We start from the raw sequence: 11,409 nt of genomic DNA, 5'->3' as shown, positions 1-11,409 counted from the left end.
GCACAAGAGATCCAGTTCGTAGGAATCAAATGGCAAGATGGTCGTCGTCAGATCGCAATGGATGAGATCAACAAAATAGCAGCCGTGTCTCCACCAACTAGCAAAAAGGAAACAGGAGCTTCTTTAGGCATTGTGGGCTTTTGGAGAATGTATATTCCAAATTACAGTCTGATCATAAGCCCTCTCTATGAGGTGACCTTGAAGGAGAATGATTTCAAATGGGGCCCTGAGCAGCAACAAGCCTTTGAACAGATTAAACAGGAGATAGTTCATGCAGTAGCTCTTGGGCAGGACAAGATGTTAAAAATGTGCTCTACACCGTGTCTGGGGAGAGCGGTCCTACCTGGAGCCTCTGGCAGAAAGCACCAGGGGAGACCCGAGGCCGACCCCTAGGGTTCTGGAGTTGTGGATACAGAGGGTCTGAAGCCCGCTATACTCCAACTGAGAAAGAGATATTGGCAGCATATGAAGGGGTTCGAGCTGCTTCAGAAGTGGTTGGTACTGAAGCACACCTGCTCCTGGCGCCCCGACTGCCGGTGCTGGGCTGCATGTTCAAAGCAACTGATGCTACATGGAGTAAATGGGTTGCACTGATCACACAACGGGCTCAAATGGGAAACCCCAGTCACCCAGGAATCTTGGAAGTGATCATGGACTGGCCAGAAAGCAAAGATTTGGATTATCACCAGAGGAGGAGGTGACGTGTGCTGAAGAAGCCCCTCTGTATAACAAAGTGCCAGAAGATGAGAAGCAGTATGCCCAGTTCACTGATGGGTCCTGTCACCTTGTGGGGAAGCACCGGAGACGGAAGGCTGCTGTATGGAGTCCTACACGACAAGTCACAGAAACTGCTGAAGGAGAAGGTGAATCGAGCCACTTTGCAGAGGTAAAGGCCATCCAGCTGGCCTTAGACATCGCTGAACGGGAAAAGTGGCCGGTGCCCTACCTCTATACTGACTCCTGGATGGTGGCAAACGCCCTGTGGGGGTGGAACATTTAAATACTGGGACAGACATTTAGCAAAAGCCACCTGCTTAGTCAACACCAGGGTGTCTGCCAATCGAGCTGGCCCTGCCTGATTAGAGTTCTTATGTACTGTGGACGGGATAAAGTCCCTGTAGTGCACGTAAAAAATATGCTGGGGAAAACTGTCTGGGTACTTCCTGCCTTGTGCAAAGGCAAACCCATTCGTGCGATTGCTTTTGCTCGAGGACCTGGGTGCACTTGGTGGGTGATGTGGGAAGATGGAGGAGTCTGATGTGTGCCTCAAGGGGATCTGATTTTGGAGGAAAACAGCCAATGAAGTGAACAGCATAATGCAAAATGCTATATAATATTGTGTGTCATCTTTTCTGTGGTTGCTATATGCCATGTCAGTGATACCATAGTGCAAATCTCCCAATCCGTGGAAGATGAACTTTGATGAAACCAGCCAAGTGCAGCAGTGATGTTACAAAGACTGATTTGGTATGCAGCAACCCTACGACACACACACCATCTCCCCTGCCCTGAAAGACTGATATGGCAGATGGAGCCCAGAGTCATGGACTGGGTGAACTCAATGGACATTTTACAGGGAAGGTCCATAAACTAAGGGAATGATGTCTGTGTATTATGTCAAGGATGGGGAGGGGAGGGGTGGTGGTTGGTGAGGTTGTATTGGGTAGTATGGGACCTGTCATGGCATAAATGGTATGGAATAAGGGGTGGAGAATGTGCTGGTTTTGGCTGGGATAGGGTTAATTCTCTTCACTGTAGTGCCTGTGGTGGTCAGGGACCTTTCCAGCTTCCCGTGCTCTGCCACATGGGCAGGAGGCTGGGAGGGGCGGGGCCACAGCCAAGACAGCTGACCCCGACTGGCCAATGGGACGTTCATTCCATACCATGTGACACCATGACCAGTATATTGACTGGGGCAGTTGCGGCTCGGGGACTGGCGGCGTTGGGTTGGCGGGTGGTGAGCGGTTGTGTCGTGTGCGGTTTGTTTTGGTGGTTCATTCCCTTTCCCCCCACCCCGGGTTTCGCCTCTCTCGTTATTCTCCTTTTCATTGCATTAGTATTGTTGTTGTTGTTATTGTTTTATTTTAATTATTAACTGTTCTTATCTCAACCAATGAGATTTATCCTTCTGATTCCCTCCCCGATCCCGCCGGTGGGGGGGTGAGCAAGCGGCTGTGTGGGGCTGAGTTGCTGGCTAAACCACAATATTCTGGAAAAGACATAAGTGAGGGAACAGAAGAATCAGATCTACTGGCAGTGGATGTATCACAAAGATGTTTTTGTTTTGGATTTTTTCACCCCTTTTTCATTTCTGGGTGACTTGTCCCTCTTGTGGCAAAATGGCTCTCAGAATTTTCTTTCCTATATTCCACAGATTCCTCTTAGGTGATTTTCGTTGTTGGAGACATTGCACTGCACAGAACTCTGTACTGGGGTCTCCTATCAGAAAACATCTTCAAAAGAAGCCTTCAGACTTCACCTTCAGGTACTTGTCCGAATTGTCATGTTGACCTCACTTGTTGATGGATGGTTTTAGCTCTTACAGCCAGGGTGCACTTTGAAGGTTCTAAGGGGTCCAGACAGATTTCATCTGTCACCTTGGAGCTCATTCTATTCCTTCTTATGGTCTGACCACTCTCCTGAATTAAACTAAGGATTCTTTTGCTTCCACAGATATACCAATGTCTTAGAAGAGCAGTTGTCTCCTGTGTTTGAATAGCTCATAAACATCTTTTTTCCCTCAAGGTGGGAAGTCTCTTCCATTTCCCTCTTGTGACTCACTGACAAGTTTCAATTTAAAATGTGTCTTATGGCAAACCTTATATTCTGTACCAGTATTTTAACTAACAAATATATATGAAACAAGTATCTAAATAGGGTAAATTAATCTAGTTCATTGTTGTGGTTTAACCTGTCAGGCAGCTAGACATCACACAGCCGTTTGCTCGCTCCCCCTCACAGTGGAACGCGGGAGAGAATCGGGGAAAAAAAATCATGGGTTGACATAAAGACAGTTTAATAGAACAGAAAAGGAAGGGGAAATAATAATAATAATAACAATAACAACAATAGCAGCAATATACAAAATAAGTGATGCACAATGCACTTGCTCACCACCTGCTGACTGATGCCCAGCCAGTTCCTGAGCAGCAGTCACTGCCCCCAGCCAACTCTCCCCTCAGTTTAGATACCCAGCTTGGCATCATATGGTATGGAATATCCCGTTGGCCAGTTGGGGTCAGCTGTCCTGGCTGTGCCCCCTCCCAGTTTCTTGTGCACCTGGCAGAGCACAGGGAGCTGAAAAAGTCCTTGACTAGTATAAGTAACAACTAAAACATCAGTGTATTATCAACATTATTGTCATACTAAATTCAAAACACAGCACTGTACCAGCTACTAGGAAAACAAAACAAAAAACCCCAACTCTATACCAGCTGAAACCAGGACATTCATCTTCTGATTCCTGAGGCATGTATTGAAACAATAACTATGATGACCCTGAGGTGACAGCATTTAAGGTAAATTAAGCCCAACCTCTTTCCCTTACAGAAGGGTTCCCCGTACAGAAGTATTTAGTGTTACATTTATTTTAATTTCTATACAGTGTGAAATTGTGTCTTCAAACCACTTCTGAAAAAGAATAGAAAGAGATCATGCAATCTTGGACCTCATGAGATCAATGAACAATCTGACTGACTTCAGCTAACCTTGAAAACAGTCTTTGATGCATTAGAAGTCAATAGACGGCACAGCACAGGGAGAATTAACATGCAGTGAAGAAAAAGTTAAAGGCCAAAGATCAACCCATATTTGTTCTTGTCCCCTTTATAATGGTCTTATGCAGCCAAGAAAATGCAAAAATACTGGCTGAATGCCATAATGTGTAAAAATACTGCATTCACTTGAATGATATTTTAAGTTTAATGTAAACACAAGTAAATTTTTAATACATGTAACTGAAGATTTGTTCATAATGATGTTTACAGATCAGCGATCCCTCTCCATTTCTCAGGTCATGCTTACACTAAGATTTAATAATTAGTAATGCTGTTAACTGTATGAGTTTGAAGATACTCTGGCAAAGATGTGTAATATAATAATCACCTCTGAAAGGAAGAAACCTTGTGTGCAAGTACCTTTGCAGCATTTTAACTAGTGTTGCCTCTGCTGCTGCCTCAGAACACACCCTAACCTTTTTCCATTGTGTACAACCACGCTGGCGGGGGGAGGTGCCACAAATAACTTCCAGAGCAGCCCTGTTCTAACTTTGTAAAAACAAAATAAAACCAAAGTTGAAGTTACATTCTCAAGAAATCCAGACAAAGATGTTTTTATTACCAGCAGGTTCAGGGTGAAAAATCGAAAAGTGGAAAATGAAGGCAGTGTTGCTTGACTTTTTTGATGGTGCAGACTTTATGGGACAGAAATAGAATGTCAAGTTTGCCAGTAGTTATGGTTTTCCACTTAATATTTCTACTTCAAATAAAAAGTGATGAAAAGCATGCTGATAAAGAGCTTTCTAATGGGGGGAACACAAGATTGCACGGAGGGCTTAGCTCTCTCCAGGAAGTCCAAATGGACAGAATGACTGAGCGCAGGAGAGGGAATATGTTGACTGTTGGAGTGCATTGGCCTTTTGTCTGCTCCTTTTGTCTCTGAACATGGAGCATATTTTCTCTTGTTTCCTCTGCCACTTCTATATGCTTCCTGCCATAGTAAACCATTTGGGGGCTCTTACGCAGCAGCAGCAACGGCAGCAAACATATATACGCTGCAGTGTCTTGGGAGAGAGAGAATGGGACAACCTATCTATTGTTAGTAGTTAGGATTCTCTGCTGGAATGAGGAAGAATTTCTCCTGCACTGAATACTGATTTACTTGTTGTCCAGGTTTCAGCTGGGGCAGAGTTAAATTTCTTCGTAGTAGCTAGTATGGGGCTGTGTTTTGGATTTTTGCTGGAAACAGCGGTGATAATGCGGAGGTGTTTTGGCTGTTGCTAAGTCGCGCTTACACTGGTCAAGGACTCCCTCAGCTCCCCGTGCTCTGCCGGGGGCACAAGAAGCTGGGAGGGGGCACAGCCGGGACAGCTGACCCCAACTGACCCACGGGATATCTCACACCACAGACGCCATGCTCAGCATATAGCGCTGGGGAAAGAAGGGGGGATGTTTGGAGTTCGGCATCTGTTGTCCCAAGTAACCGTTACGCTTTCCCGGAGATGACCGAACACCTGCCTGCCCGTGGGAAGGGGCGAACGAGTTCTTTATGTTGCTTTGCTTCGGTGCCCAGCTTTTCCTTTACCAATTCTGTTGTCTTTATCTCAGCCCATGAGTTTTCTTAATCTTGCCCATCCCACTGCTGCGTGGGGCTGAGCTGATGACTGGCATTAAACCACAACCAACCTCAGTTACTTTGAGATGAACAAGCAGCTGAAACCAGTAGCTCGTGTGCTACTAAAATGCCACCTGGTGAAAAGTAAGGCCAAATTTCTTTCCTGATCCCACGTTCGGAAGCAAGTGGATTAATAATTCTTATTACCTGCATTAGGCCTTTTCCCCCTGCCCACCATCAGTAGAAGAACCTTAAGCTGTACCTGATAATCAATGCTTCCATCAGGAAATCCATCTCATCCTGCTCTGAGCAGACTTCTGGCAGGGTCTGTTGAGAGGTAAAGACAGTGAGGACCACCCCACCAAGGAATTGAGAACATTTGGGTGAGCACCAAAGGAAGAAGAAAAAAAAGGCAAGAAAAGAACAGGCAGGTAACTTGTGAATGGCTTCAGGAACGTATGAGGAAGGCCTCATTTTGTCAGTGCCCAGTATATTGGACTGTATGGGGTAGGACTGTATTGGACTGTATGGGGTAGTTAAAGTTAGAACATGAAACTGGTGACCTACTTGGAGATTTTTTGTATGCATTTAACTATACGCAGTGTCCTCAGGACATTGTTCTGACAAAGGGGGGCTTTTTGTAATACCTTGAAATGGTCATATTATTTGTCTGTTTGGTTTAACTGTATAATTATGGTGAGTCTTTTTCATAGGAAAGTTTTTAGTTATTAGCAAAACCTGTTCTTGTAGGGCTTGAAATGTCTTTTTGCTATTGTGAATTCTGTAAGAGGATGTACCATGGTATCTTTGCGATCTCACTCATACAAAATCTAACTTGTATTATCTTTCCTTGTTGACAGAAAGGCAGATTTTCACTTTAAAGATCACATCATCCTCCTTCCTGTGAAAATAATATGAACCAGAAGGTGCTGGTTTTCCTTCTCCCAAATTTTATTTTTGGGATATTTCTTTTGGGTTTTTTCTATAAGAGACAAAAAACCCTAACAGGTGAGTAAAGAATTTACCAACAGAAAGACTTAATGTTTTATAAAACCAGGGACACCTTTCCCAGACGTGTTAGAAAGTAACTATGGAGCTTAAACCATACCTTGAAAACACAGAAGGCCCTGTCACTGTGATAGCTATCTTAGCAATGCATGAGAGAAGAGCACTTCAAAAACTAGTTGACATTAGAAGTGCCAGAACATCCGTCTTGCTTAGAGTAATATTGCTAGCATGTTGAAAGTTTCAATTTTAACAAACTCTTCACTAAGCAGGATAGTTTATTGCATGTTTGCCATAGTGGTGTCTGGTGACAGTAAACGATAAAAATTATTTTAGCATCTTCATTAGTTTTTGTATGCAGGGAAATAGATTGAGTGCTATGGTTGTCCTAAAGAAAGAGACATATAAATCTGTTTCACACTAATAGTTTAAATCTCTTCCTTGGCTGCAGGTGCTTTTCCTGATCCCGCTGAAGATTGGCCGGAGATTCAAAATGGTCGCAAAAGCACACTGGCTTCTGTCTGCCTGAAGAACAATCTTCTGAAATTAAGACAGCAATTGGATTCTCATGTTGCAAACCAGCTCTTTGTGGAGCACAAACATAAATTTATCTACTGTGAGGTACCCAAGGTAGGCTGCTCCAATTGGAAGAGAATTATTTTTCTCCTCCAAGCAGGCTTGAATGCGGAAGCTTCTGAAATTGAGCATGACAACATCCACCAAACCTCAGTGATCAAAAAGCTGGTGACTTATCCTCCTGCCACACAAAAGGAATTTCTGAACAATTATACGAAAGTGATGTTCACCAGACATCCCTTGGAAAGGCTGGTTTCAGCTTACAGAGACAAACTTCTGCACTCTGAGCCATTCTACAGTGTCACTGTTGCTAATGAGATTAGGGCAATGTTCAGGAAAAACAAAAATTCTTCTGAAAAAGTGAGTTTCCAGGAATTTGTCAACTTCATTACAGCAAAACCACCAAATAAGCTTGACATTCACTGGAAACCAATGTTTCTGCTCTGTGATCCTTGCAACATTCAATACAATATTCTGGGTAGGTATGAAACTCTTGGGTTAGATTCTGAGCATGTTCTGAAGGTCATTGGAGCACCAGAGAGCCTGCACTACCCCAGTTTGAAGAGGTATGGCTCAGAGAAACGAACTAATGGTGATATCACCTTGGAGTATCTCAGACAATTGAACTCAGAACAAATTGAGAAGATAAAAAAGTTGTATCAAATGGATTTTTTCTTGTTCAACTATAGTATGAAATACGAGGACTATTTGCCCCTGGATGACTAATCTAGGATAAACAAAGAACAGTTTCCTTTGTACAAAATGGGCTGAACTTGTCCTCACAGGTGCTTGATAGGTGCTTTGGTAACAGCTGCTGAGATTTTACTGGTGTTCAGAAACATGGTTTATCATCCTAAGCACTCTTACAACAAATCCCTGCCATGATCTGTTGCACCATACAGTACTTCACCTACACGAAATGATTTTCTTCCTGTTGATCATTAATGGCATATGTTTGTTTCATGAAGATTGTTTATAAATGATAGATTTTGGTATGATGGTAAGGGATAGGGGAATGATGAAGAATGTTGTTTTTCACAATGAATATTTTTAGAATACCATTATTTAAGATAAATGATTTTAATTTTTTATTAGAAAAAGACATACGAAGCAATAAATAATCTGCTTGAGAGTCAAACCACTCTCTATCGGCAAGACCCTCAATTGTGAATCCTGTAGGAAAGAAGCAAATAAATTCAGCTGCTTGAAGCTGCACCACACAGAACTTAATGCCTGATTATATTCCTCTCTGGCAGTGCTCCCACCACAGCCCACCAGCCTCATCCTTCAAGCTGTATAGTTGGCAGCAATCCAGTCAGGGTTTCCCTTATATCTCTCCAAAATCTTCTGAGGAGCAGGTCTGGTGTTCACGGTGACTTTGCAAACTCTTTGTGAGCATTATGGTCTGATTTAAGAGGGAAGGTCTGAAAAATGTATCTTTTATTTTTTTAGAGAAGTATTTAGAGGTATGTTCTAAACTGTACAACTGGGGTGGTGCAGGATCTAAAATCTCAGTGGAAAGGTGACTCATTTATTCTCCAAAATCACTCACCACCCAGTCAACTGACCGGGCAGTCAGCAGAGGGGGAATAATGTGTGGGCTTTCCCCATATGTGCCTGCTGGAGCCCATGAGCCCTTGGGACTTACCTGAGCATGGCACTTAGGTGGAGCTGGGTAACTCAGTAATATATTTGTTCTACCTGTTTCTTTCTCACCTCACAGGAAATTGAGTGCAAATAAATTGTAGAATTATGGTGAAGGGAGCAATGACGCATGTGGGAGAAGCAACTCAAACCATTATCTACTTCTTATATTCCTACATGGCTTTGGTTTTAGATCACTATGGGGTCTATATACTATATTAAGTACAAGACTTGCCCCATATTTTTTTTTCAATCTATTGCCTAGTCACATTGAAAATTAATTTGTGACCATATTAACTGTAGCAAGTTTTAGAAACTAATTGTATTAGCACTACCTTTAGGGGATGTCATTCTCTCAGGAGCTAACTTGAAAGTCTCTCAAATGCACTTAGCTCAGCTTATCAGCTATACCTGCAAATGTACAAAGGCTGGCAGGCTAGTCGTGGGTCCAAATTGGGCTTGCAGCTTGTCATTACATAGAAAAGGACAGGGACAAAATAACACACTGCAGCCACCAATCTGTATAGCTGTTGCTGCCCGCTGCACGGCCAAGGGAGAGGGGAAAGCAGGGACTGGGAAAATTATATGTATTGGGATTTACGTCATGAGGGTTGTGAAGAGAGGTCCCAGGGCAGGGAGTGGGGTGCAGGGTGGTCTACCCCAGAGGGAAGATGCAGTGATACATTGGACATCGGCTAGAGACGCTGATGAGACCATGGTGACGCGACAGGAGGAGGCAGAGGAAGAAGCTTTCGGAGTCGCTCCTTGATGGCAGATGGTACACAAAGTCAGGACTAATGTTCAGTACATCTGGCAGCTCTTGTATGGGTGACTATTCTATAAATGGAGCAGCTTTAGCACAGGGGGACATCCAAAGTGAGAAGACCAAGCAAGAAGAGCAAAACATTTGGTTTGGTTTTTTTTTTTTTTTTTTTCAAATATCTTGTGATTTTATGCAGAGTGGTTCATGGTTCTGGATCTTACTCTCACCACCACCATCTTTGGTGTCCCCACAGTGCTACTATGCCCGGACACTGGACTGCTCATGCTACCCCAGCAACCACGTAATTCACACCGATTTTTTTTTAAACTTTTATTGTGCTAAAGCAGAGGAAGCTGAAAATTACTCCTATCAAAATTAAGGCTATGCAGAGGGATGCAGTCTCCCTCTCTCTCTTTTTCCTGAATTAGAGCCATCTCCAGCCACGTGCTTCTACTTTCTTTGCCAGCCCATGCAGAGGAAGATAGGAATAAGATTTGCTTCATAATTTGCTTCTATATGATAGATCCCTCCAGAAATATAAGCTTCAGCAAAGATACTTTTATTTTCTGGCACCATCAGCAAGCCTAGGCGAACTCTGAAGCAATGATACTGACAGAGTTGGATAGGCGTCTCTGCTATCAGCACTCTAGTGCTAACTCTCCTCTCTGGTTTCTTGCTGTTAGCGATGAGTGGCTTTTTATTCTTATTTCCTCTTTCACACAAGATCACATAGTCATCCTACAGTGGTGTCAGAGAACGGATGGCTAATTCATTCATCACAAGTACTAGTCAGTAACAGAAGGCTATCTATCGATGCAGAAAAATCTCTAACTATTCATGATGACTTTCAGATTTTATGTTTGCCTATAGGAAATCGTAAGTAGCACATTGCCTGGAAACACTGGCTGCAGTAATGCCGTTTATCTGGGGTGGGTCTCGACACAAAAAACTGCGGAGGACACGGGTGTGCATGTGTGCACACGTAACGACGGTTTTAGGAAGCAGTGTCCTACAAGTATGGTATAAATTGTGCGTTACCAGTGCTAACAAAATTAGAATAATGGGTTGAAATCTGTTGGAAAAATAGGAAGAACAGACATTGCTTTATAAAGGATCTTGTAGCATTCCCCTGCGGGCATTTTTTAATGCTCCGCCTGATTTACTGCATTTCCATTTCTGTGAGCTTGAGAATACTCCCTAACATCCCCTCCACGCACCCAAGAGCTGCTGTGCAGTGGCCCAGGAATACATAAGAGCTCTGCAATACGTTTCAAAATTAATGAAAGCAATGGTGACTTGCTCTATGCTGTAAAAAGCTTTCACAGCTTGCAAAGGTGAGCATGGAAGTTTGGGCTGAGCTCAAAAACTTAGTCTGCAGGAGAAAATTGCAACATCTTTAGTACTTGCATCGAATTGGTGTATTTTTTAGCGCTAGCTGTCAGACGGCAATGCTTGCAGAAAATTCTGCTCTCTAGTATTTCCTAACATGTGAGTGACTGCCCATTGCCCAGAGCAGGGTGGGGGCTGTACCACCACCTTGTTTATTCCCCAGCTGAACTCTGAAGTTCATTCCACTAGACAGCATTGTGAATTCACCAATAATACGGCTGTTATAGCATTCTTGATATTGTAATGTAATAAAAGTTGATGAACGCTCTGGACCTTGTCCTAGTCAGCCCACAAGAACTGTAAAACACCTGTAAACTTCATGATGAAAATAATATTACTGTCTTTTTTATGGCCTTGGAGAGAGATTTCCTGTACTGTCTTCCCTGCAAGTGTACTGTACAGAACAAAGGCTCTAAGCTGAGCTGGCCTTCCATTTGCTTTTGCCTAGAGAAAAACTTTCAGTGGAGCTTCTTTCTTTTGGGTGCTAGCTCCAGGTAATGTTTTCCTGGGAGTAAAGTGGGTGCTTGCAGTTGGAAGCTGGGGCAGAGGCGGCATGGTATGGTGTGGCTTTGGACTCGGGCCCTAGGGTGGATTAGAAGAGGTAGGCATTGCCATGATTAATCTTCTGATTTGTTATTATATGCCTGTGACGTTACCGTTGCTATGTTTTATTTCTGATTGCCATAATAAACTGTAGTGAG

The 11,409-nt window shown here is 43.3% G+C and overlaps 1 protein-coding gene across 1 annotated transcript; it reads left to right on the top strand.

Annotated features, from left to right (window-relative positions):
* The first annotated feature begins 5,448 nt into the window (after positions 1-5,448).
* Positions 5,449-11,409, top strand: LOC104040882 (carbohydrate sulfotransferase 9). Its single transcript, XM_009500556.2, has 2 exons — positions 5,449-6,339; positions 6,788-11,409. Exons 1-2 carry the CDS (start codon positions 6,246-6,248, stop codon positions 7,636-7,638), a joined length of 945 nt encoding a protein of 314 aa, XP_009498851.1. The 5' UTR covers positions 5,449-6,245; the 3' UTR covers positions 7,639-11,409.

This window comes from Phalacrocorax carbo, chromosome 10 (genome assembly GCF_963921805.1).
Source record: "Phalacrocorax carbo chromosome 10, bPhaCar2.1, whole genome shotgun sequence".
Classification (NCBI taxonomy): domain Eukaryota; kingdom Metazoa; phylum Chordata; class Aves; order Suliformes; family Phalacrocoracidae; genus Phalacrocorax; species Phalacrocorax carbo.
The sequence above is the reverse complement of the archived record's forward strand: the minus strand, read 5'-3'. Positions and strand labels throughout refer to the sequence as shown.

Excerpts from the sequence above, each read along its gene's own strand:
- LOC104040882 (XM_009500556.2), top strand. The coding sequence starts at position 6,246 with ATGAACCAGAAGGTGCTGGTTTTCCTTCTCCCAAATTTTATTTTTGGG. Across the intron at positions 6,340-6,787 it reads GAGACAAAAAACCCTAACAG|GTGCTTTTCCTGATCCCGCT; the intron begins GTGAGTAAAGAA and ends CCTTGGCTGCAG.